The following is a 27,904-nucleotide window of genomic DNA, read 5'->3' as shown; positions in this document are numbered from 1 at the left end:
TTACTTTGTTTTCTCTTATTTTTTGGCTCATGATGGGGAAGTAATTTTTATGTGCTTGTGTCAGGCTGAAAGATATGACTGGCCCTGGGGACAATGGTGATGAGTGGAGCAACAATGCAGCCTTTTTACAAATTCTCGTCACATTCTTCATCGAAAGTCAGGTAGTAATTTCTTCACGCTTCATATTAATTCTCTTCTTTCCGTCCGTTTGAATTTGAAGTAATGACATTGATTTCAGAGTTTTTAAGTACATTTTTCATCCATTTAATTAATTTCCCGTTATGTTTTCAAGTTGAAAGTAATTATTCTACTGACTCCCCTAATCAAAAAACGCCACAGATGTTATCCTTAGAGCAGCATTTACTCAATATATTTTAAAATGTAGACACTGTTGGTAAAATGAATTATGATTATTGGAGCCAACAAACACAACAGTACTTGACTTCCTTTTATAAAACTGAAGCGGCGTGCTTTCTGCAGTTCCACGACCATGGGGCGTACCTGGTGGACAGTCTGTGGGCGGTGGCAGGATCGGAGCTGAGAGACTGGGGCACCATGACAGATGTGCTGCTACAGGATACTGGTGAGAAACATCAGGATAAGGGAAAATAAAAAACCTGTTCTCAACTGATCAGAACTGAAACTTATCAATTCCATCATTGATCCCATTAGATTCTGAAAATCAGACTCACAATTGTGTGTAGGTGTAGTTAAAGTGGAGATGTTGCAACGATGCGGCACTACTGACCTTTTGGCAGTGTTAGTTTTTCAGAAAGAAGTATTAATTTTGAAATGGTGAAGGTGTGATGAGGCTAAAAACCAGTGTTGGTGTACTTGTTTCAACATTGAAATTGATAAGGGATGGGATTAATGGGCACAACTGATATTGAGATTAGGCTCAATAAAATCTCTTCAAGTCTCATCTCTTGATTAATCAGTCTTAACACCATTGCACAGTTTATATTAATTATGTTCTTACAGTCCCACAAATCAATAATGGCCGGGTTTCCCAGATCCAACCTCTCTTAAGGATTTAAGAGAGGTTCAAAGAAGGTTTGAACTAAGAGAGAACCCTAAGATACGGGTGTTTCCCAGATGACTTCTTAACACCGTTCTTTAGTTTCGCTCTTTCAGAAGCTCTTTGGAGCAGCTGTCCGGTTCTGAAACCAAATAATCGATGCCAGGCGAATCGATCACCGATCACTATCAGCGCATTTTCACACGCAGCACTGCTACCTAACGCACTAATTCCCTGCTGCCTGTGCGTTAAAATGAAAAATTAAGATGATAAATATAATTCAATGACCCTTTTTCATCCAAACGGTGCGTTACTCCGTTATTTCTGGCTACAGTGAGGATTTTTTTCCCCACACGCAGAAACCGGGAGGAAACGTGGTGGGCGTGTGTGTGCGTTCAAAAACATGAGCCAAGAGAAGGCGAGTTTCGCAAATCGCAACGTGGAATTACAGCAATCCCTGGTTTTTCGCAGGGGTTATGTTCCAAAAAGAACCCGTGATAAGTGAAATTCTTTTTACAATTATAGAGGGCTTCAGATTGCAGAGATCATCCCCGCCACGCACGTATTCCTGCTCTTCTGATGCTGCTGCATCCCGCAGGTGGGTTTTTTCAAGAGAAGAAAATAGTTATGGGTCGTTGTCTTCGCTCTTTTTTCTTCTGGGCAAAAAGATTCTTTAATATAAACCGACACCATTGATTATATTTGAGACTGTAATGAACGATTCATCAAAGGATCCCGTTGATCAGCTGCTGCTTCCCTGTCATCACATAGATGCGCTCAGGCTCGGCGCAGGAGGATCGGTGTCCCGGCTGCCTGGACAGCGCGGTCCGACACACGTCCAGGGGACTGAAGTGCTGACGCACCAATGCGTTCATAAAAACAGTTCTGCTTCGCGCACGGTGACGCGGTTGATTTGCAGCGAGAACATGCTGTATAGCAGCCAAATTATCAAATAAATGATATTCATGATGATCGTTTTATTTGTGCGTAATGCATAAAGCATATACAGGAACACACTTGTTATTCCTTATTTTTCTTTTTTTCCCCCTTTGCTGTCACCAATAAATGCTAAACAATATAAATCTAAAGTATAAAATAGATCAAAACTTGTGCGGGGTGCATTGTTTTAATATCTCATTGCTTGGTGTAATATTGTTTTGCCTGACGCGGCTGGATCTGTGAGTGTTTGTTCACTAAGATGGTTGTAAAGACTGGGTCAGCAGCATCTTTCATTTCCTTCTTAATGAAAGAGATACTTAAGCTAAGAGCGACTCTGGGAAACGCGATTTTCTTTCACAGGCTCCTTAAGAAGGTTTGAAAGAAGTCTTTCGCTGTTAAGAACTACTTAACTGATCTGGGAAACCCGGCCAATGTCTGTCTTTTTTTAAAACTTATCTGAACTTACTTAAAAAAAACGTAATTTATGAAATGATATGCTGTCACTTGTGCCGTTTTGTTGTCAGGTCTCACGTATGACGAGGAGGGGGTGCTCTTAGAGATTATGATGTGTGCAATGAGACAGGCATCGCAGGCGACGCCACCCACAGGGAGAGCTCCAGGCAAAAAGGTGCTGACACATACAAACTAGGGTTGTCCCGATCAGGATTTTTTAGCTCCCGATCCGATCCCGATCACTTGAGTTTGAGTATCTGCCGATCCCGATTTTCCCCGATCCGATCACTTTTTTTGGCTCCCTGTTGTGGTATGGTTTTTAAAGGACCCAAGTGCAGGGAGAGAGAGGGAGGCCAGAGGCAGGAGTTCTCAAAAACAAAAGGATTTAATCCAAAAAAAGGCAAAACACAAGGCGCTGCAGAGCAGGATAAACAAAAACCAGGAACAGGGAAAACCGACGAGGAGACATGGAGGGAAGAACCAGTACGGACCGACAGGGAACCAAGGAATGACAAGACAAGATATACTGAGGGGATAACGAGACAAGACGAGACACAGGTGTGGACACAATCAGGGCAGATGGGACACAGGCGGGGCAAGACAGAACTGAAAGTTACAAACACTGGGGGGAAGTGTCAAACCCTGACAGTACCCCCCCCTCAAGGGACAGATCCCAGATGTCCCCAGAGTCCTAACCCAGGGTGGGCGGAGGGGGCCTGGAGGAGGGCCCAGGCCACACACGGCCAAAGTTCCGGGGGCCGACCTCGGGACCGGGCAGACCAGCGAGACCGCTCGGGGGGGCGTCCCCGAGGCCTAGGCCTGGGTCTTGGCGGGGGGCGTGACGGGGATTCTTGGCGTGGCTCGGGGACTTGACAGGGCTCGGGAACCTGACGGGGCTCGGGAACCTGACGGGGCTCGGGAACCTGACGGGGCTCGGGAACCTGACGGGGCTCTGGGACCGCCTCAGGAACCGAGGGCTGCGGGACCGCCTCAGGAACCGAGGGCTGCGGGACCGCCTCAGGAACAGAGGGCTGCGGGACCGCCTCAGGAACAGAGGGCTGCGGGACCGCCTCAGGAACAGAGGGCTGCGGGACCGCCTCAGGAACAGAGGGCTGCGGGACCGCCTCAGGAACAGAGGGCTGCGGGACCGCCTCAGGAACAGAGGGCTGCGGGACCGCCTCAGGAACAGAGGGCTGCGGGACCGCCTCAGGCACAGAGGGCTGCGGGACCGCCTCAGGCACAGAGGGCTGCGGGACCGCCTCAGGCACAGAGGGCTGCGGGACCGCCTCAGGATCCGGAGTCGGGGCTGACAGGAGGCGGGGAGCCGGAGTCGGGACTGACAGGATGCGGGGAACCGGAACAGGAGCAGACAGGATGCGGGGAACCGGAACAGGAGCAGACAGGATGCGGGGAACCGGAACAGGAGCAGACAGGATGCGGGGAACCGGAACAGGAGCAGACAGGATGCGGGGAACCGGAACAGGAGCAGACAGGATGCGGGGAGCCGGCGTCGGGGGGCAGAGGATCCCCGGAGCTGCCAGAGTGGGGACCCGGGTCCGTGGCGCTGGCTGCGGGGGTACCCGGGTCCGAGGTGCCGGCTGCGGGGGTACCCGGGTCCGAGGTGCCGGCTGCGGGGGTACCCGGGTCCGGGGCGCTGGCCCCCCCTCAAGGGACAGATCCCAGATGTCCCCACAGTCCACATCCAGGGCGGGCTGGGGGGGAACACGGGTCCTCGGAGCTGGCTGAGGGGGGGCACGGGTCCTAGGAGCTGGCTGAGGGGGGGCACGGGTCCTCGGAGCTGGCTGAGGGGGGGCACGGGTCCTAGGAGCTGGCTGAGGGGGGGCACGGGTCCTCGGAGCTGGCTGAGGGGGGGCACGGGTCCTCGGAGCTGGCTGAGGGGGGGCACGGGTCCTCGGAGCTGGAGCAGGAACAGGGAGCGATGCGTCCAGGACCACCGCTAGAGCAGGAACAGGGAGCGATGCGTCCAGGACCACCGCTGGAGCAGGAACAGGGGGCGATGCGTCCAGGACCACCGCTGGAGCAGGAACAGGGGGCGATGCATCCAGGACCACCGCTGGAGCAGGAAAAGGGGGCGATGCGTCCAGGACCACCGCTGGAGCAGGAACAGGGGGCGATGCGTCCAGGACCACCGCTGGATCAGGAACAGGCTGGGGCTGGCGCTGGCGCCGTCGCTTCCCCTGGGGCTGAGAACCCCCGGGCCCGCCTCGAGCCAGGCGTGTTCCCCAGAAGGGGGGAACAGGCTGGAATGCGTCCAGGACCACCTCGGGAACAGGAAGAGGTGCGTCCAGGGCCCCCACCGGAACAGGCTGGCGCTGACGCCGTCGCTTCCCCTGGGGCTGAGAACCCCCGGGCCCGCCTCGAGCCTGGCAGGTTCCCAGAAAGGGGTCCCCATTTTTCTCTGCCTCTCGGCGGAAGAACTCAAAAAGAGTAATATACTCTCCCGCTGGGTCCATGTTGGTCGGTCCGTTCTGTTGTGGTATGGTTTTTAAAGGACCCAAGTGCAGGGAGAGAGAGGGAGGCCAGAGGCAGGAGTTCTCAAAAACAAAAGGATTTAATCCAAAAAAAGGCAAAACACAAGGCGCTGCAGAGCAGGATAAACAAAAACCAGGAACAGGGAAAACCGACGAGGAGACATGGAGGGAAGAACCAGTACGGACCGACAGGGAACCAAGGAATGACAAGACAAGATATACTGAGGGGATAACGAGACAAGACGAGACACAGGTGTGGACACAATCAGGGCAGATGGGACACAGGCGGGGCAAGACAGAACTGAAAGTTACAAACACTGGGGGGAAGTGTCAAACCCTGACACTCCCGATACATTTCCGATACTTTTTCCCAATCAGATACATTTTGGCAATGAATTAAAAAAATGAAAAGGACTAAAACTCAAATTATCCCAAGTTTCTTTTATTGTCCATTGGAGAACAATATGGACACATATTTCAACAAAGCTTATCAGCAGTGGTGCCACAAAATGTAAAAACATGAAATTGTAAACTAAAACAAAAAGTGCAGAATAGTGCAATAACAAAAATAAATGAATTTAACTTCAAAAGAGCTAGTTGAATGACATCCAGTCAAACTCACAAACACAAGAAAATTAAAATACTTTTTAGCTTAACCTTAGTGCAACATTCTGAATGGCATGAAATGAATAGCAGCAGCTTAATGCAACATGAACATACCTGTATATAAAATTTCACAATTCAAACATGTAAACCATGTTAGTTTCGCTTACCGTATTTTCGCGACCATAAGGCGCACATTTTTTTATTTCTTTTTTTTTTTAATGTGCCGGGCGCCTTATGAAACGGTGCGCCGTGTCTATTACCTGAATTACGGTAATGTACCGCCGGCCACTATGAGAACGGTAAAAAGAGAAGGGGGCGGGTGAAGCACCCGTGAGCTGCGGACGTGAATGAGACTCCACTGAGCTGATTAATGCGAAACAGATGATGAAGACTTTTAAGGATTTGCTTGATCTGTAAAGTGAAATAAAATACAATCAAACAAAGTTTTGCTCCGCTCTATTTAAATAAGCACACTTGTTCTGCAGCGCGCGTGTGTTATGCATGTCGGGAACCGATGCACCTGCCGTGGGTTTGCGGGTCCGACCGCCGCATCCCCGGGGCAGATCCGGCTGAAATGCCGGTGCTCTTTCCCCGGGAGCCCCTACTACCAGTGCAGGCGGGCTCCTCCGGTCCCGGCCGGTCGGAACCGGTCACGTTCCCCGGTTAAAGCCGCGGTGATGGGCGCTGCTGCAGCCCGACTTCCTGGTTCCCCAAGCGGGATCCGATCGACCTGGTTCCCGGCCGCTTTGCGAGCAGAGATTTCTGGGGTACGTCTCAGGTCGGATCAGCTTCACCCTCCGAGATTTGCAGCCAAATCTGTCGGTTACAAACCCGGTACCGGATCTCCGACATGCGGTGTGTGTATTTCGCGGCGCGACACACACACATTCTTATTTATGTGGTGCTTGCCTGCCGCGCTGATGGACAGAAACTGTATGGTGATTTTTAAAAGAAAAACTTTGCATAAGACGTTTCCAGCCGGAGTCATTATAAGGACGAATGAAAAGGGGTGGCTGGATGAAGGGATGATGATCAAGTGGCCGAGACAGGTCTGGAAATTCGGACTGGCGCAGCTGAATTAGCGGAGCGGAGCTCCTGTCGGATACAACCCGGTACCGGCTCCCCGACAGCGCGTGTGTGTAAGCGGGACCAGTGCGGGGGGCGGAGGAGGACCAGCACGGGGGGGGGGGGGGGCGGACCGGGACCCGGTCCAGCGCGGGGGGGGTGGTTTTTTTTAATTCTTTAATGCAGAAACAGAAGATGAACCTTTGAAGGGTTTGATTGATGTGAAAAGTGAAATAAAATATCAAACTAAGTTTTGCTTCCGCTCTATTTTTAGCGGGTGTGTGTTTTGCAACGCGTGTGTGTGCAGCTCCGTCTCCGTAGACGGCGCCTTTTGGGTCGGTGCGCCGTATGTGTGTTTTAAAACCAAAAATGACACACAAAACTGAGGGTGCGCCTTTCCACACAGTGCGCCATATGGTCGTGAAAATACGGTACTTCCGTCCGGAAGTGACGTTCAATGCAACGATATATATAAAACGATTTAATATATATTAAAAACATTAATAACTAGGTATGTCCCGATATGTTTTTACTGATGTTTTGAAAATGCCGTGATCGGAACAATACTAATACAAATGTAATACACTTTAGTTCAGATTGATGAAACAACGAGCTAAATAACTCTCTTTAACCTCTGTTGTGCATGTTTGACATCCGTTGTTGTGATTTATCTTGAACGCAAAACTTGCATTAAGATTATATTATACCGTCTCCTTGTGGGCACATTACCTATTTGCTTTTCATGTGAAATTAGATGTTGAGTATGAAGGATAAGAAGATTCAAGAACAAGACAGGAGTCGCATCACCACGCACTTCATCCCCATACTACCACAGCTGCTTGCCAAGGTTCACGACATTTCATATAAAGGTGTTGTGTTTTGTTTTTTTCTTTCAAAGACACATATCAAATGTCTAATGCAGAGTTTGTCTTGCAGTACTCAGCAGATGGAGGGAAGGTGAGTCTCCTTCTCAAGGCTCCGCTTTACTTTGATCTGGACATGTACAGCAGCATTCAGCGGTTTGACAAGGTAAGCGTTAGATCTGGAGGATCAAAAATATAAGCTACCCTGATTAATCTCAAAATTAAGCTATGAACTAAGTTCAATATTTACTGCACCTCTAAATCTATGAATATACCCCAATATACCCCCTGTTGGTTCTACGGTAGAGATCAGGTCAAGCCTATTTGAGGTCATTGTCTTGGTGCATGATAAGGTTCAGATCTACAAGATACTAGGATAGTATATCTGTGAAACACCAGCTGAAGGACCAGACACAAGCCCTCGCACTGCAGAGGAGATTGTAGGAAGGATTGAAAATCTGCCATTGAGGTCATTCATTTTTGCATGAAAATAAAAGTAGTAGCTGTCAAACCTCAGGAGGTGCTTTAGGGCTATATTTGAAAAAGCTGAGAGCTCAGAGAGATGTGTCCATAACACTGAATCCTGTATTACATTTATTGATAATGTTATATGGTCAGTGAAACTGAATTCAGAACATCAGTGTGATCGTACAGTTGTAACGCACATGTTTTAGAGGATATATAAAAAAGGAGAATGGTCGGACACTACAAGTTTCTCCTCTTAAGAAATACACATGGATTACACTGCAAAAACTCAAAAATCCTACCAAGAATATTTGTCTTATTTTTAGTTAAAATGTCTCATTTTTAGTCAAAAAATCTCATTACACTTAAAAAAAGAGTCATTACCCGAAAAATAATTTGTTATTTGACAATTTTCACCTGTTTCAAGTAAAAATAAGTAGAAAAATCTGCCAGTGGGACAAGATTTATCATTACAAGCAAATAAATCTTGTTCCACTCGCAGATTTTTCTACTTATTTTAAGTGAAAATCTATTTGAAACAGGTGAAAATTGTTGTTTTTTCCAGTGATGAGTCTTGTTTTAAGTGTAATGAGATTTTTCTGACTAAAAATGAGACATTTTAACTAGAAATAAGACAAATATTCTTGTTAAGATTTTGAGTTTTTGCAGTGTACAGAGGTAAAAAGGGTGGGGGGACTTAAAGACTAGCCTTCATGTTAGTATATTTCGGATATAAGCCCTGTTAACGACCGCAACAGCCATCATAGTTGAGTAATATTGAAGTATAAAAGTGATAACTCCATGTTGTACTTTTTCTGTTCTGTAATGTTCTCTTTGTCTTTCTCTCTCTGTCAGCATCTGGATCTGCTGCTGTCTGAGATATGTGACATCATGAAAAAGCACACAGATGGGATTGTGCTGCAGGCTGGCGCCCGCCTGGTCAGCAGTCTCTGCTCAGAGCGCTACACCTTCTCCTCCCGCGCTAACCAGGCCTTTAGCCAGCTGTTTGACGACCTGACCGACTGTTTCAACACCTACTTCGACGACTTGCTGCAGGTGAGAGAGCGTTGCCAACGAGGAATGCACATTCCAACATACACAGTTTATTAAGTACATTACGTACACAAAACTAAAAATAAAGTCCCTGTCATTTCGTCCTTCTTATATTTGATGACGAAGCTCTCATATTGCTTTATGGTTTAACAACACAAACTTTTTATTTTCAATAACTTCAATCAAGTTATGGATATAATAGAGGGTATGCATTGATGTCACTGGACCACGTCCCCTCACTCGCACTGAGTGGCAAAACATCAGCAAAAATGGCTGCAACTAGTGGAGAAGACGGGATAACAGCCGATTATCGTATTAAATTAAAGGCAGTTGGACTTGACAGTGACCCGTACAGTTACCCCAAGAACCAGTGGTCCATGGACATTAATATTTGGCCACAAAGCCAGTTTCCTGATATTTATATGTACTTAATTTCTACGCCGGGGAAATACACAAAGCAAAGCTCGAAGGCTTACAAAAGTCTTGACCCTTGGTCCTACTTTAAGGCAGGATTTGGATAAAACGATAACTCAGATTTCTTGCTAAATCTATGAGTACAGTCGATCGCACATTTCCCATTTTAGATGTTTTCGAGTGTCAAACTGAAGGTTTACGCTGCCACTCAGTCTTTCTGAAACTCAGTCTTTCTGCCACTCAGTGGGCGAAACCTGCTGTGAAGTCGCATCTGTGACGTCATGCGCATTCACTCTATTACAGTATGACTTAATTTCTTCTGGTACTGTTTACATCTGAGAGCAACGTTTTATCATACTCAATTAACTGCATTAGTTACAACAATTACAACAACAATTTATGAATCAGATTTAGACATTTTTTAATAAAAGCATTTTCATTTGTTGTACAGTTGTTTGTAGTGATGCACCGAAATTAAAATTTGTGACCGAAACCGAAAATAATAATAAACACTTGGCCGAATACCGAATAATACCGAACAATGGTTCTTCACAGTTTTTCATTTATTTTTCCCAAATTTTTTCACCATTGCATAAATCAAATAAATGTGCAGTGAAATACCTGCCAGTAGGGGTGGGCGGTACACCGGTGTCATAGTCATCACCGGTGTGAAACTGCGCCACGACATGGATTTTGCAATACCGTCAATACCGTAATAAATCAATTATAAAATAATAAGCCTAAATAAGGAATTAAAAACGTCGGTGATATGCAAGGTTTGCTGCCGTGTTGTGACAGCAAGAGGTGGAAACACAAGCAACCTGTTTCATCACTTAAAAAACACGCACGCCCGTGAATATGAAGAGGCAACCCGGGCCAAAACGAGCGCAAGTGCGACCAGCAGCACCAGCGGAGTACGTCCCAAGACTACACAGCTTTCACTGCAGGCATCGTTTATGCTGCTACACCTTACGACAAGAGTAGTAAGAAATGACAGGGCTTAAAGTATTCCGGCACCGTGCCGGATCTCCGGCGTACGGAGTTTTTTTTCTCGGCGTGCGAGTTTGAGTGCTTTAAAAAAAAAAAAAAAAAGGTTTGAGAGAAAAAAAAAGGTTTTCGTCTACCAATGGAATGAGAGGAAAGCAGGTTCTGGCTCAACCAAACTAACTCTAGCCAATCAGAAGCAGAGCTGGGCGGGTCTTTGACGGCAGCGGAGCGCAGAGCGCTGTTTCAACCTGCCGGAATACCAGCCACCGACTTCAAGATGGAGAAAAAATTAATGAATGTCGGTTTAAAAGAATCTTTTTGCCCAAAAGAAAGAGAGTGACCCATAACCATGTTCTTCTCTCGAAAAAACACACCTGTACCGCGGCTTTAGAAGAAAATTAGAGAATAAGAGAATAAAATTAAGGGAAATCTTCCACCACCCGCTGTCCAACCAGCCCAACCGAGGTCCAGTATTACATTTTAAGACAGGTTTACAAAATATTTAAAATATAATATAATAAAAATAAATATAATATTATATATATATATATATATATATATATATATATATATATATATATATATATATATATATATATATATATATAATGTGTAAGATCTTTAGGTTTTTTGCCAAATAAGTATGTTGAGAATGCATAATACTCTCCCATGTCTCTTTTTGATAAGGATACCTACCATTTACTTATTATATTATAAAAATATTAACCTTATTCACATAAAGGGACAGGACAGGCTACTCCTCCCAAAACGTACCAAAAAATACCGTGATATTATACCGTCACCGTTCAAAAGATGAAAAATACCGTGATATTAATTTTAGGTCATATCGCCCACCCCTACCTGCCAGTCACAATTTGTCTTACTGTACTTATTGTATTTTTTCTCATAATCCTTTTTCATTTTCTTCCGTTCAAATCCAGTTAATCAGGTCGCGGCGGGGCGGGGCTGATCTCCGTAATTTGAAGCCTTGTATAATAATTGTAAAAATCTAGGTTATTTTCTTGGAGGATCTCGTCATATCAGACAGTGAGGGTTCTCTAGCGCATCGGTAGTACGGGCCCTTTTCTCTGCACTCTCTCCCCCATCTTCTGCGCTGTGCGTCCCGTAACCGTCTCCATCACCACGCAGCTTTCCCAAATCCAACTCAGCCTGGATCATTTCTCGTTTCCTCTGCTTTTTCCCCACATCCAAGTAATGATCTGACATGCTGCCATTTAACACCGCACGCCCCTCACTCCACGCTGTTCGCTGTTTGATTGCGTCATCTAAACACGGCGTTATTAATTGTTTGGTTTTTTCCCCACTTATTCCACCGAACACCGAAAGTATGTTTTGCTATTTTCGGCAGAACAATTTCGGTTACCGAACATTCGGTGCATAACTAGTTGTTTGTACACCTATTTTTGTAAGTCTGAGCATCTCAGGAATCTCCTCTTAGTGTTTCATTGTGTGTTTATATAACTTAGGGTGCCGCAGATGACGATGAAGTATACATGGCAGCGATTGCCTTAAAAAGGATTGCTGTCCTGAGCAGGTAAGTCTTTATTTCTACTCGTGACCACAGTTGTAATTGCACCTTTTAAAATACAAAGACTGTTTGTTGATGCTGGGTGTGTTTGTTTTCCAGTGCTAAGGACCTGAATGACTGGAATCTGTTTGACTCATGCCTTAAATTGCTGAAGAGCAGGACTGACTCTCTGGAGATTCACACTGAGGTTTATGGCCAAATTTGATCATTTAAGGGGGATGGTTGTGAATTGATTAGGATTTTACTTTTGCGGAAATGAAAAGAAAGAGGAAGGAGGGTAAAACTTTATATATATTATGTAATTTTATTATCTTGAAATGCCTATAAGTGAGCTAAAAACGAATTAATTTTTAGCTTTTGTGTCATGTGTGTTTATGTGTATGAGTTTTGTTGTTGTTTTTCATTATGAGTTGTTTTGGAGGAGTCAAATAATATATTTTGCACATAATAGTAAATCACTAACGAAACTAAATTTCACTTGGATAATTTCAGCTCATCGTTTCGGCTCTGAAGTTTGCAGCTTTTCACCTGATGTGGGCCAAAGTAAATGCAGTCAACTCCCAACCATCCAAGGTTCTTGTTCCTCTTCTTATTCATTAAACCTTTAAAATGTTTGACCTTTTTGGTTAGGGTTTGTCTCTAACATGGCTGTGTCAGCCAGTCCACATAGTCAGTGCTTTGATGATGTCTCTCACATCCCCAGCAGCCCGTCGTGTCTGTGTTGGTGTCCGTCCTGAGTGTTTGTGGAGCCTTTCTGCTCTGTGTTGTCTGTGTCCAACAATTCACCAGCTGCGTCACCAGCAGGAGAATAACGCAACAATCTGTCACACTGCGTCTGAGCCCAGAGTGACGCACAGATATTCATTTGTCACAGGTTCATGCTTCTTCTTACTGTTTGCATTTATTTATTGGTGTTCTGTTTGTTATTGGGTTTAAAATTAAACTCCTGTCTCCTCACATTCCCTTCTGTCATGTCATTAGTACATTTGTTTTTCTCCTTTTTTCATTAATAGCTGCTTATAATTACATTTTCTACGATTTTGTTTTGTAACATCGCTCAAACTTTTAGGTTTCTCCTTCTGGGACATATACATGGATTAAACTTGTATGTGAAGAAACACTCATGTCTAATAATTAACACATTTATCTCTTAAAAAATACCTGTGAATTGAATAGGTTGTTTCCTGTGTGTCACTGCCAACCAGATGGTACATTTAACACCTACAACACTCAAATTACACAGCATTTAATTATTATGTTATTTAAAAACATCACACACAATGCTTATGTTCTTAAACATTTTCAACCATTTACTTATTTAAAATCAAGTTCTTTGGCTCTGTTTTTGTCCCTCTGTCACTCACGTTGTCCCTCAGGCGGATCTGAAGCGTCTGATGAAAGCGGTGGGTTCGTTCTGCAGACTCTCTCAGATATGTCTGTCCATGGAGGAGGCTGAGGTCAGAGATGAGGTGAGTGTTTTCTTACAATAAGAGATTTAATTCACTTTAACTAAGAGTGTAGCAATGCCATCTTCAAAAAAAAAACCCTATTTACTCGGTGAGAGGCTTGACAATTGCCATAAAAACTTCTTGTCATTTGTCAGTGGGCGTCATGAAGCACAACTGAGGCCAGAATTTAGAAACGGTCAAAGTTCAAAACTAAATTGAACGTTTCTGACAGCTGTCACCTTCAGTGACATTAAACTTATCAATGACATTACCAGGAGACAAACTATGCTTAGAGGACTGTCGACTTGTCTGATGTCCAGAGAATTTACTTAAAACCTATCTTTATCCGCTGGTAAGATAAGATAAGATAAGATAAGATAAGATAGTCCTTTATTACTCCCCCACGTGTTAGCAGCAGTACACTTAACATACACACACACACGCATGCGGGGAAGGGGGTAAAAAGGTAAAAAAGTAAAAAATATATATAATTACAAAATATGGACAGTATATACATTGCAGTGGAGATAAAAAGATAAAAAAAATATAAGATAAAAAAATAGTGCAAAGGAACGAATGTTAGAATGTCATATCAGTTACACTTCGTTGCCAACTGTCGTCCAGTCCCAGCGTGCAACGATGCATATCTGTTTCTTGTTGTAGCTCAGGGCAAGGTGCTAACAGATTTCACGACAAAAGTGGACAACATACATTATTCTTCTGCAAATGTAAACAAGAAGGAGCACAATGATTATAAAATGCAAATAACTGGGGGGCATGGCGCAGCAGGTAGTGCGGCCGTCTCACAGCAAGAGGGTCCTGGGTTCAATTCCCGCCGGGGACGCTGTGGGCGCTGAAGTGCGTGTTAGTTCTCCCATGACTTAAGTGCCCACACCCTGGGTGGGGTTGGCGAAAGGATCTTTCTGTGTGGAGTTTGCATGTTCTCCCCGTGTTCCCTTGGGTAGCTAATTGGAGCTACCCTCACAAAAACATGCACACAGTCCTGGGCTACACATGCCCCCTCTGGCCAACCGGGGCGCCAGATGGGGTGGGGAGGATCCGGCCGGAATAACGTGATCCTTCCACGCGCTACGTCCGGCCAGAGAATCCTCATCCTGTCTGGTGAAAAGAAGCGGTCCATCACTCCTCAGGATAAGAAGGAGACCTGAGCTCAGTGTAGGGCCCTCCTTGGGTTGGCAGAGGGGAACAATGCCAAGGACCGTCTAGGTATGAGCACTGGGTGATGAAATGGGTAAAAAATCGGGGATTAAAAAAAAAATGCAAATAACTATGTATTACATAATTAGTCGTCCGTTTGTTCGTTTTTGTTTATTTCGAACATGTATTAAGAACAAGAAAAAAGATAAGAAAACAAATACAGGTGGGCATTCCACCACATTAAAAAAAAACAACATCAAAACACATTTCATGTTCGAAAAGGAGTGGGGGGAAGTATAAACTTATTTAATTCCACCCCCTTTCCACAACTAAACATAAATTATATATCTCTTTACTTTTTATACTATACACTAATTTGTATAAATATATATCATTTTTACAAAAATAACCTATTTAATACAAAATGTAAGCTCTATCATAAATATAATGTAACTATGATATAAATATAATACGTATATCTAAGTATATAAACATACAAGGACAACATGACAAAATAGCAGAATATATTATATATATTTCTTCTAAGACCCGTATTTTTAAAACCGAATATTTCCCCCCTCCGTTTATAAAAAAATTTGCATCCACATTACATCGTTTTTTAAAAAAAAACCCTTCCAAACGTAACCGAAGATCTGCGTTTTTTGACCACATTCATAAGCATTTCAAACCTGTAGATAATCTGCGGCTCCCGGGGAAGCTGCACCTCCGCGGCTCCGCTTCCCCCCGTGTCCCGCCACGGAGCTGCCGCGTTATCGACGCAGCCATACGCCGTAGCCTACGCCGTAGGGTACGCCGTAGGGTACAGCGTAGGGTGCGCGTCGCCGCGTACCCTACGACGTAGGCTCTGTGTCGGTGTAACGCAGTAAGCGGCCGGTCAAGACCAGAGACCATTTATTTAATAGCTTGGAGAACAGATGCCGGATCATCTGTAGTTCTGTAGTAAACAAAAGGCGCACGTCAGAGCAGATTTGTTTTTGTTTTGGCGCATAATGTGACGTTCGAAAACGCAAAACTCCGCTTGTGTGTCTACACGCATCTACATAAACAGAGTTTTCAAAAATCTTCACTTTGCCCGGAGTTTTTTTAAACCTTCGTTTATTTGCGTTTTCGTGTGGATGACAGGTCAAAACGTAGGAAAATATCTCCGGTTTAGCAGATATCCGCAGATATCCGGCTACGTGTGGACGGGGTCTTAAATTGTTTTATGTTTGTACATTCTTTTAACTCCAAATTCAAACCATTCCACAGTTTAATTCCACAAACTGATACACAAAAACCTCTTTTTGTTGTACGCACAAATAAAGATTTGAAGTTTAGGTTACCCCTTAAATTATAACCCCCTTCCCTCCCAATGAATAATTTCTGAATGTTATCCGGTAGCGAATTATTTTTTTTAACATTACTCGTGCAGATTGAAATGCGACTAGATCCATGAGTTTTAGTGCTTTAGACTGTAAGAATGGTCCTTCAAGTAACATGAATCACAGAAGCAGCTCCATGTTTGAGCTGCATTCCTCAGAGTTTTTTATTTAATATGAAAGCATTTTTGCATCTCCTGAGAAGTGGGTCATCATCATCAGAGGTTATTCTGGTCTATAGGTCTATTTGGATGGTGTTTTAATACTTATGTTTATTCCACTGTAGACATTTTGAGACATTTCCTGTTGCAAATGTCTCATGATCAGTGATGCATTGTCCTCTTAAGATTCTCAAACAATTGTCTAAAACAAGATGAGAAGTTATTATTATTAATCTTGACATCAATATTAGTTTCTACAGAATTGACTTTTCCACAGCAAAAGTCAAAACTGTTTTTGTCCTTCCATCGACAGGCGTTTGAGCTTTTGTGTGACTTGCTGCTGTTGTACAGCGTGTCGTCAGTCAGCACCGATCCCGCCCTGCAGGCGCTGGTCCACCTGCCCGCCGACTCTCTGCGCTCCGAGCTGGCCGCTTTCGTTCTGGACAACGTCTTCGCCGAGACCGAGGAGGCCGAGTGGACTGGTATTTCTGAAAATAATATTTAAACACCTGCTGTTTACAGGAGCTGTGAAACTTTACTGAAGCAGTTTCAGTCAGTGTTGACAAACTGTTAACTGATATCATTCTTTAGTAAATTGAAGGATTAAAGTAGTTTTGTCGTTATTTTTGTAAATGGCTCGACTGTGTTTCTGATATAGATTTTACAAAATACTCAATTCTTAATTTTGCCTTAATTTAGTATTTCTCTGTAACTAATATTCAAGAGTCTTTGTGTTGACTCAGATGCTCAATCTCTTTGATCGCTTTGCTTGCGTTATGTTTGCTTGTGCTTTACAAACACTTCATCTCTCGTTCTCTGTATATCTAAACAAAACTTGGGCCAGTTATTTCTCCATCTGCTCTCTTTCCCAATGTTGGTTTTCCATTTTAGATGAACATGAGGTTAAGATGAAGATTACGTTACTTCAGAGAAGGCGCAACCAACTGGCTGGCTACTGTAAACTAGTAATGTTCGGGGTGTTGGACCTTTCTGCTGCCACTACTGTGTTCAAGCACTACAGCAAGGTTAACAAAAGTTTTATTTGCCCATTATTTTAAAGACACATGTGTGCATAAGTGTGTTTAAAAATTGGTTACTGTTGCAATCTTTCATGAGATGAAACAGTTAATTAAAAATATTAATAATGGAGAGGATGTGTTAGAGTGGAGGAGGGTGATGCATTCTGTTTTGCAACCAGCAAGGTTGAGGATGAGTCAGAGAAACCTGCAGCTAAAAGCAGCACAGATGACGAGGACAGAGTGGATTATTTAAAGTTTTCTGCTGTTTAGTCTGGGCTGCTAATTAAATTGATTTTTTTTTCTTTTTATTGTCCTTGTTTGCTTTCCTTCAGTTCTTTAAAGACTATGGTGACATCATCAAGGAGACTTTGAGCAGGAGTAAGCTCATCAACCCTGTACTGAGTGCCAAGACTCTCTGCCTCACATTACAGCAGGTGTGCACTTGTTTACAATTTTTACCGGCATTATTTCTTTTGACAGATTGAGTTTTTTACTGAAGAATTTTTCAAACTATGAGATGTAACCGCGGCAACACGGATACAGAGAGAGGGAGGCTGGACACTTCCTTTTTCTTAAAGGAAGTGTGGTTTTGGTGTAGAAGTCATTAATATCAGCTCCGTTAGCAATCATCTTAATGAAATAATGTTGCTGTTAACATTTTGTTTTAACGGAGTAGCTGTTTGTCAGAGTGACATTGTTATCCTTCAGCTGTCCCACATGATTCATTCAACTTGACCCATTCTGTTGCATACAGTATACAAGTATGACTTTCACAATAAAAGCCTCCAGAGAACATTAGCCTTTTTGTCAAATTAAATGAAGAACAAGTTTGAATTTGATAAGGTAAAGGAATCATGAAGTAACAAGTCATTTTGAAAAGCTTAAATGTCTTTTTTTTTCTAGATAACATTCAATAATTATTTTCTCCCTCTCTATTTCACAACCAGTTTTATGGAAAATGCACATGAAATGATTGCTACAGATCAATACTAGAAATACAAATGGAAAAGCAAGTTACCAGAGCATTATGAGTGATACAATATATCTTTTGTGAATAACATTTTATGAAAAGCTTTTCAAAATATGTTGGTCAACTGGACTATCAAGTTTGTTTTCCCCATTGACAACTTTGTTTATGTGGTTTCTCTCTGAATTTCACTGCACAATTTACAATTTATGAACAAAACTAAGTCTGTAGGTGGATGTGGGAAAGAAAACTGTGTTTAGCACACCTGTCAGTATATATATAATATATATAAATGAGTAAAGTTCTAACTGATTCAAACACAAATATCACTTATATGTGTTGCATTCCAGTTATGTCTAGAAACATCAAAATAAAGCATTTTGGTTAAATTAATAAAAAAGAATGAGAAATAAAGATGTCTTGGAAGAAGGCTTGGTATCGAAAGCATTTGGAGTAAAATAGGAACTTAACCTTTGAGGACATATGTTAAGTAACCAAAATAAAACAGCCTCTAAAATGACATCTGTTTATCTGCGGATCCATATCACAAAGTATTGAGAAATGAATCATAGAATCACACACATTGATTACATTATCCACAAAGTTTTTTGGCTTGGTGCCATGAATGTATGAACTTTAATTACTACAAGATATATGCTTTGTGGAAGGAACAGATTTATTATACACTTCTTTTTACTAACGAACATTTTTTTAAGTTATGGCATTCACACATTTTTTTCCCCACTTTAAGATTTTAAACAATTGGTTTATTACCTGTTTTGTTTTGGGTTTGTTTTTTTTATTACAGATATGCATTTGTTTTAATTAAAAATAACTTTTAGCTTCAATGAGTGAAACTGGTGTTCATGTAAAGTGGTGTGTGTGTGTGTGTGTGTGTGTGTGTGTGTGTGTGTGTGTGTGTGTGTGTGTGTGTGTGTGTGTGTGTGTGTGTGTGTGTGTGTGTGTGTGTGTGTGTGTGTGTGTGTGTGTGTGTGTGTGTGTGTGTGTGTGTGTGTGTGTGTTTAGTTGTTCTCTGAAATGCTCACGGAGGACCGGAGCCATCAGGACCCCACTGAGATCAGAGAGTTGGCCAAGAAGTTCGCTATGAGCTTCGGCATCGATCTTCACCGTGTTCGTAAACCGATAGTGGCTCTGCACATGTCAGTAAGACGCACTTCTCTTCCACGTAACACACCAGCTATGAATGCCACTTAATTCGGGGATTTTGGAGAATCTATAGCTCTGATTATATAATGGAAAACGAAGATTATCTTCATGATTGGAACTGAGACTTGGAAACATACCGTTAAATCTGAGGAATGTGAATAAAGATTAGTACAATACACTGCACAGTTTTTTTGCAATTATATAGTTTGTATGGGTTTTTTGCCATCAGGGACAGTATACGTTTTGCATTTCGACGCTCAGCGGAGGGAGAGGAGGGAGAGGAGCAGCATCCCTACGTGCCGTTCTTGGAAATCCTCAGCGAGTTCAGCTTCAAGTTGCTTCAGCAGGACCGAGTGGTACTGTGAGTTTCAAGAATAAACGACCTCTTCTATAGCCAAGCAAACCTTTTTTTTTCTTTTTCAGTGAATGCAGGTTTTCTTCTTGCATGGTATTATATGGTTTTAGACATTTATTAAATCAAATTACACTTACAGAGCAAATGCTGCCATCGCTACATAACCTTGTAGTTGCCTGAATCCAGTGCCAGTATTCCAGGGGTTTTCTTGGTTAATACCTAAGGAACAGGATGATTTGATTTGATTTATTTTGCACATGTAAAAAACAACAATTCAAGAGAGGATAAGAAAACAAAACAACAAAACAAAGAATTTAAAACTTTAACACTTGATATCTTAATTTACATGTGCAAAAAGGAGTAGGAAGAAGTCTAAACTTATTTAATCCTACCCCCATTCACTAATCATTTAACCCGTATTTATGAATGCTCACGCACTGTACTCACACTGCTAAATAACATTATTATTATTATTATTATTATTATTATTATTATTATTATTATTATTATTATTATTATTATTATTATATACTGTAATTATACTCACACACATATCTATACATACATACACATAGTTTAATATTTCTATATATTTGTACACACATGCCCATATAAATATTTATATAAATATACTTATTTACACTATACTGTCTCTATTAAAGCAGCACAACGTGACTTTCAGCTTGTGTTGAGTTTGGCGGCTCCTTTGGACAAAAGCGGTAGTGCTTCACCAGAAAGAACACTACATTTCCCATGAGCACCAGCACGTACTGCCGGAAAACTCCTGTCCCGTCGCGTGCATTTGTTTTGATAGCGAATGAAGACGGGACCCTTTTCTGTTTCACCAAGTGAACAGACGGAACACAAAAAAAAAGATGTTAAACTGCTGGAAAGGAACTGGAATTTACCATGATACCTTAAACAAGGAAGCCAGGGAGCGGTTTATGGAGAAAATAATGATTATTAACGGTCTGGATCCATATGAAATCCCTACTAAAGAATGGAGCTCCTCGTCGGAGCTGCACTCTTTAGAAAGGATTTACTGCCGCAGTTCTGCAGAACGACCGTCTCCGGCTACCTTGTTTAGGAGTGTTTGGCAGCTGCTTTGGTTTTTACTGCTATATTATGCTGAAGAGGCTCCGAGGCGTGAGCAATATTTTTGTTTTCCTCGTGAGATTATTTTTTTCCTCTGCAGCTACAAATAAGAGTTAATATTTTTTCCTCAACAAACTAGTTTTATCTGAAGATTGGGGTTAATTGCATCGCAGAGAGCTGGCCAGCAACTGCGTTTAGCTGGCGAAGTGGGGAATAAAACCCGTGTTTTGATCCGACCCCCGTGTGTGCGTGTTAGTTAGTGATACTGTGTGGAACGTTATGTTTGGTCGTTACAGCCGCGATCCAAGCGAGCCGACGACTCTTTCACTCTTTTACTTTGTTATATCAGATACTTGGCCTGCGTGGTTCTGCCTCCAAGCAGGAAAACAGTGAAAAGTTAAACCATTAGGGTCTTTTCCCCACGTCTGTTGTGTGGAGCTGCTGCAGCCACAACACAGCAACGGGTTACCAGCTTCTGCGGAGCTCTGAGCTCCACGCCCCGCCCATTTTCGTATCGACTGCGAATCGGGAAGGAGGGGGAAGTGACGTATGCCGTAAAGCAGTCAAAGCTCAAAGTTATATAGTGCCAGTGAAGGCGATACAGACTCCCCCAGACCATGACAGAGGTTCATTAAACCTGTTGGAAGTTGATGTACCATCACAATGACTCTGGAAATATGATATTAAGGTGGAAAAGTTACATAGTGCTGCTTTAACTGCATCTGCTCTATATCCTTGTATATATATATATGTATATCTACTTACACACACACATATATATATATATATATATGGACATAAATATAAACAAATCTACAAATCTCCCATTCACCCAATAGTGTTATATCAGGCCCCTAAAAGCCGTTAAACTCCTTCCTCTTTGTACCTCTTGAAAATCATATTTTTATATTTGTTTTTAAACTGGTTAATGTTTAAGGTTAATGATATATTACAATGTATATGTTTTACAATAACTGCTCCTATTATCCAAACTAGTAGCTAGCAATTACAGATTTTGTAGAAAAAAAAAAAATCTCAATCTTGTCACATCACGTAACAGTCAGTATTTTTTTATTTGAATTATTTTAAGTAATGATCGAATTCAGTGAATTAACAAAGGTTTCCTTGGTCTTTGTCCTCATCTCCTGCTGCTCTTTTCTCCCCTCCCAGAGCCGGGTTCATGAAGTCCGAGTGTCCCGCTGCTGCCCTCTCCTGTCCAGCCGTCAGACTGTACCGAGCTTCTCTAGAGTCTCGCTCCTCTGCAAAGCCTCGGGAGCCGGAGACGGGAGGCGACGCACTTTCCTCCATACATACTCCTGTATCCAAACGCAAGAAGACTGCTGCTCAGGGTGAAACACGGAGTACACCAAACACTAAAGATACATGTTGCATATTAACAATCAGACTTCTTTTACTTAAATCAGTGGTGGGCCATCCTGGGCCTCAGGGGGCCGTAACCCTGCTCGTTTTAGATGTTTCCCTCCTTCCAAATGACTGTGTCATTAACAGACTAGTGCAGACCTTTATGACATGAGGATGACTGTTAATTGGAATCATGTGTTTTAAAGAAGGGGAAACATCTAAAATATGCAGGACGCCGGCCCTTGAGAACCAGAATTGCCCATACTTGGCTTAAATTCTGATCTTCTCTTACTTTTGATTTTCCTTTGGTACTTTTTTTTCAAATTTTTCCTCATTGAATCATGAAAAAAGTGTAGAAAGTACCCATCATGTATGATTTGTATTAATTTGACATCTTTAAAATGTTCATCATCTCAAACCAGCTGTCCAAGGTCAGAATTTTCCATTGGCAGTGATGCAACTCTGAACCCCTTTAACCAGTGTTTATTTTGATATTGATATTATTGCTTAGCATATATATAGCTGGCCTTATTTATCTGTTGTTGAAATTAACAATATTATATTTATTTATTGTTGGAGTTGACTTCACAAAAACCTTAAAGGGGACCTATTATGAAAAACAGGTTTTCTCTTTCTTTAACATATATACAGGACTATATTGTGATAAAGTTCTTTATTTTCTGTAATGCAATTAAAAAAACAAAAATGTCATACATTCTGGATTCATTACAAATCAACTGAAATATTGCAAGCCTTTTATTATTTTAATATTGCTGATTATGGTTTACAGTTTAAGATTAAGATTCCCCAAAATATTCCAATTTTTTTAGATAGGATATTTGAGTTTTCTTAAGCTGTAAGCCATGATCAGCAATATTAAAATAATAAAAAGGCTTGCAATATTTCAGTTGATTTGTAATAAATCCAGAATGTATGACATTTTTGTTTTTGTAATTGCATTACAGAAAATCACAATATTCTAATTTTCTGAGACAGTCCTGTAAAGTGGTCTCTCCTCAGCCTGCCAACTCAGAGAAGGAGGAAAGCAACCAAATTCTGCAGTGTCTGTACAGCCGCCCGGATGAGCCGTCCAGTGTCATGTGGCTTCTACGAGCCGTTCAGATTCTGCTCCCGTCGTTACGTAACCAAAATGCAATTTGCATCAGTTGGCCTCCGATGCGTGAAACCACGCCCACAACTAACTCTGCCGGCCGGAGCTTCTGCCATTTTTTCATAGCGGTGTATCACGTCGTTTAGGCAGCCAATCAGCACAGAGCCTCATTATCATAGCCCCGCCCACTCAGAATCCCGCATAGATAATGAGGTTAGAGAATGGGAAGATAAAGACATGGCTCAGAGGCTGAATTTCTAATTTATTTAGCAAAAACAATCAAAAGCTTGTTTTTAAGACATTCAAGGCCTGTTTAAAATAGGTTTTAGATGTCATAATAGGTCCCCTTTAAAATCCTCCAGGTTCAGCCGACAGCATCATCAGATGGCCCGGGTTGGAGACCAGCAGTGTCCACAGCCAACTGCACACCCCACGGCTCACCTCCACCATCCTGAAACAGCCAGCCAAGCAGCCAAACAAGCAGCGGAACAAGCAGCCAAACAAGCCGCCAAACAAGCAGCCAAAGAAGCAGCCAGCCTCCAGTAAACAAGTAGCCAGGGAGGCCGATACTGGTACCAGTTTAACTGGGCTGGAGTCGGAGGATGAGTTCTCCTCGGCGTGAGTTGCATTTATCATCAACACATCGTCAGTCTTTCTTCCTGTCCCTTTACCAACCAGCAGGAAGTCGGTCTGTGTTCTGTGTTAATTGCAAATGTTACCAATCAAAAGAACAGTTGGCTTTTAAATCAACCGAATCACTGAGACCTACAAGCTTTGCTGGTGAAATAAAGTTTCAAACTGTAAATTTGCATCATGTTTTAACTTGTGAATGTAAATGCAGATACATTCAGTGTGTAAAAAATGTACCTTGTGCTGTTCTCAAGCCCACTGAGTCGAAAAGTGAAGCCTGCCAAAAGAAACAGGTTGTCTACCACCCAGACTACAACCCCGGAGGAGATGGAGGATCTGGACTCTGAGCTCAATATGTAAGACTTGTCTTAAAGTAGAAAAGTCCTTCACAAACTATTATTTTCCATGTTAATATCTGAATATACTACGTATGCCTTGTTTAGTGGAACCAGCTTTCAGGTAGGAATAGGTATATTCATATTTAATGAATCTGTGTGTGCTGCTTAGGCTCTCTCTGATTGAGGAGGACTTTTCAGAGGGAGACAAAGAAAATGTTTCAGGTGGAGACGAACCAGAGATTGAAGATTACGAAAGTGACTCAGACACTGGATACACACTGGTAATAACGTGAAATGTTTCTATGTGGCTGTCGTTCTCTATGCTGTACAATCTGTCCTATTGCAGTTAAAAAAACACCAGTTCATCTGAGCTACAGCAGTCAGAAAGGGTCAATTATACGTTTGTTTGTGGAGTAGAGTACAGATTCATTGATGGTATAATTCAGATAGAGATTCTAGTCTTATGTCCTTTCCGCACTGGACTTAAATTACCCCTGGACCTGCGCTGATTCTGAAATTACACCCCGACATCTGTAATTAGTTCTGTGCGTTTGCGCTGGATAAGTGAAGTCCGTTTTACTGTAATCTACAGAAATTGATCCCGGAAGTGACGTCGAGGCATTGCATTTTATTAAACGCTGACCTTTTATTTAACGTTACATTTGAAGATTTAGTCAATAGCATCAGATCAGACACTCCGGTGAATAAATTGGAAAATGGCGCATCAGTCTGTTTTAAGCTGCCATGATAACGGTAACAGTAAAATTTAACGGTAAACGTAACCGGGTCCAGAGTTGTCATCGAAGCCCTAAAGGTTTTGTGGTGTTGGGGAGGCTTTGAGCATGATGAAAGATTAAAAAAATAAGTAAAAAGTTTCTTACTGCATGATGCAGCCACTCCTGTCTCCGTCTCATTCTGCTGATCTGGACTTGTTCCATATGTATCCGTGTGAACCTTAATGTTGATTAATTTCTGTGTGTTTATCAGCTAAAAATATCCGATCATCACATTATATGGGGTGGATAAAGGCTGACGTAATATAATATCTCACTGTGGACCGCAATTGTCAAAATTACAGCAAAAAAAGCAGAGGATTTTTTTAAATAAAGATTCCAGTCAGCAAATCACCAAATTACTGGTGTGCATTCAGACGGGATTAAAATGATCTAATGACCTCGGTGTTTGCTGAAATAGGGTAGGTAATTTCCACTTTACAAATCACATACGTGGCGCATTCGGGCAGGATTAAAAACACAGACGTCCCAGATAATTTTAATCCCGTCTGAGGGCAGCATAAGACTATAAACAATATTGGCAGGATTCACACTATTATTGATGAGTGAAATGAAGATAAAACATAAGTATGAGCATTTTACACTTCCTCTAGTGGTAGTGCAGCCCGTGCAATCTCTCTTTTTTTTATATATATTTATAAGAAACTAAATTAAGTTTAAGAACTGTTTTCCTGGAAAGTTGAAGCTCTCTCGTCTCTGTTTTCGCAGCCATCCACTCGCCACACTTCAGCTACGTTCCTGGATGAGCTGTTTGACTCCTGAGGTCAGTTGGGGATCGACCATCTCGCCAGCACTTCTACAATTTCATTAGTTTCCCAACCCAAGTGACATGAATGTATGTCCCACCCGTTCCACTGAATAGTGTTACAATCTCTTCGTTTTTCTGTTTTCTGCCTGAGATTTGTTGTATTATGCCATGTTGTTTGATTTTGATGACATCATCAATATCTGTTAGAATGACGTATTGGGAACGTTGATGTTCTGAAAATGTGGAAGACGTCAAAAATAAATGCTATGTTCGGTTAGATTGTTGTCAGCTGACAGTTAACTAAAAATATACTTCATTTCTGATTTTGAATTAACTTTTTGGGTATTTTGCATCATTTTTGGTGCTACCTGTTTTGTTTCCATCAACTAATTGTTCCTGAAATGTTCATTAAAAAATGCTTAAACCATCATGACTTGATGTGATTTTAATACTTATAGTATCATAAGTCTCTTATAAAGGATTTCACAACACATGATATATTTTTTGCATATATTTTTAACCTTGAATTATAGAAATCGGGACAGAAAAACCTTTGGTTGCAATAGGTTAATTTGCCATGGGCCAAATTTTTATATTTATATATTATATTTAGAGGCATCACTTCTTAGTAATCCTTGACAGGGACTAGATTCTGCAATATAGGTCTTTAAAATGTAATTATGCACCCAAATAGAGCGAGATTCAAGAGCACAGATATGCTACTCAGTTTACACTAATAAAAGGCTGTAGAAATTAAGTTGCATTAAAATGATACACAGGTGCTACAGTATAAACCTGGTCATGTTTTGTGCATGACTTTCCTTATTTCTGTTCTCAGTAAAACTGCATATTTTTTTTTTTTTTTTTTTAACCTTTATTTATCCAGGAATAATCCCATTGAGATTAAAATCTCTTTTGCAAGGGGGTCCTGGCCAAGAAGGCAGCACAATAGGTCCACATCAGTTACACATTGAACAACATTGAACAACATCAACAAAAGAGACATAAAAAACAGCTAAAACAGTTTGGCAATCACATCACTACAGTATAATCACTCAATGTTTGATAAAAGAACATGTGCATTCAGTAGTCAGATAGACCTTGATCCTAGCTTTAAAATCTATATATATATATATATATATATATATATATATATATATATATATATATATATACAGTACTCGAGATGAGGGGATGGCATCCCCCCCTGAAATAAAAACGGTCCAAATCATCCCCCCTGTAAAAATGCCATCCCCCCTTTCCATCCCTTATGTCATTTCATCAATGAATGTGATTTTACTGCTATTTCAACATTTAGAGTCATCACCTGAAAAATAACACCATAAAAATAACTTATTTGACCATTTTCACCTGTTTAAAGTAAATTTTCCACTGAAATAAGTAGTAAAATCTGCCAGTGGGACAAGATTTATCTTCTTATTACAAGCGAAAAAATCTTGTTCCACTAGCAGATTTTTGTACTTATTTTAAGTGAAAATTTACTTGAAACAGGTGAAAATTGTTGTTTTTTCCAGTGATGAGTCTTGTTTTAAGTGTAATGAGATTTCTTTTTACTAAAATGAGACATTTTAACTTGAAATAAGACAAATATTCTTGTTAAGATTTTGAGTTTTTGCAGTGATCCATTTTACTTATCCTGTGAAGGACAGAGTCATATTGATAAGTTGAGAAAACTGTTTTTTATTGTTGTGTTTTGATGTATTTGATGTAAGCCCAGTGGATATTTAAAGCTTACAGAAGGCTGCATTTAACTGCTGCTATGTCATTCCTGTTTTGGTCAGTGCTATTATTTGTAATATATTATATTATTTGTAATCAGCACAAATTATCTGTCCCATATGATAAAATCCACCATCCCATGTATATATATATATATATATATATATATATATATATATATATATATATATATATATATATATATATATATATATATATATATATATAGAATTGTCTTTGGTGTGTGTTATTTATTTGCTTTAAAACAAGGAAATGAATATTCATTTCCACCGCGTCCCCCCTGATGACATTTCGGTTGTAAACAGAATCCAGTCGTCACAGGTTTCGCGCCATTCCTTACGAATATGGCGGAAGTTTTCGTGGTCACGTGACACCTAATCTCCCGCAATTTTCGCGCCACCGCGAGGTCCCGCCCCTTTTTGCTGAAAGACGCGCTCTGATTGGCTGCCGGGGATGTCGGAGTCGCGCCCTGATTGGCTGCTGGAGATGTCAGAGTCGCGCCACTTC

The 27,904-nt window shown here is 41.6% G+C and overlaps 1 protein-coding gene across 1 annotated transcript in view; it reads left to right on the top strand.

Moving 5' to 3' along the window:
- LOC133447336 (cohesin subunit SA-2) overlaps positions 1-25,650 on the top strand; it is a 40,530-nt gene extending 14,880 nt beyond the window's left edge. Inside the window, exons 12-31 of the mRNA XM_061726009.1 lie at positions 65-161; positions 481-583; positions 2,482-2,585; positions 7,328-7,420; positions 7,510-7,602; positions 8,757-8,957; positions 11,843-11,910; positions 12,004-12,091; positions 12,397-12,477; positions 13,281-13,373; positions 16,364-16,532; positions 16,942-17,075; positions 17,402-17,503; positions 19,063-19,196; positions 19,433-19,564; positions 21,824-22,002; positions 23,489-23,744; positions 24,011-24,112; positions 24,264-24,375; positions 25,597-25,650. Coding sequence (XP_061581993.1) covers positions 65-161; positions 481-583; positions 2,482-2,585; positions 7,328-7,420; positions 7,510-7,602; positions 8,757-8,957; positions 11,843-11,910; positions 12,004-12,091; positions 12,397-12,477; positions 13,281-13,373; positions 16,364-16,532; positions 16,942-17,075; positions 17,402-17,503; positions 19,063-19,196; positions 19,433-19,564; positions 21,824-22,002; positions 23,489-23,744; positions 24,011-24,112; positions 24,264-24,375; positions 25,597-25,650 — 2,395 coding nt within the window. The remainder of the gene's footprint in view (positions 1-64; positions 162-480; positions 584-2,481; positions 2,586-7,327; positions 7,421-7,509; positions 7,603-8,756; positions 8,958-11,842; positions 11,911-12,003; positions 12,092-12,396; positions 12,478-13,280; positions 13,374-16,363; positions 16,533-16,941; positions 17,076-17,401; positions 17,504-19,062; positions 19,197-19,432; positions 19,565-21,823; positions 22,003-23,488; positions 23,745-24,010; positions 24,113-24,263; positions 24,376-25,596) is intronic.
- The last annotated feature ends 2,254 nt before the right edge of the window (positions 25,651-27,904 follow it).

Source organism: Cololabis saira, chromosome 7, assembly GCF_033807715.1.
Source record: "Cololabis saira isolate AMF1-May2022 chromosome 7, fColSai1.1, whole genome shotgun sequence".
Lineage (NCBI taxonomy): Eukaryota > Metazoa > Chordata > Actinopteri > Beloniformes > Belonidae > Cololabis > Cololabis saira.
The sequence above is the reverse complement of the archived record's forward strand: the minus strand, read 5'-3'. Positions and strand labels throughout refer to the sequence as shown.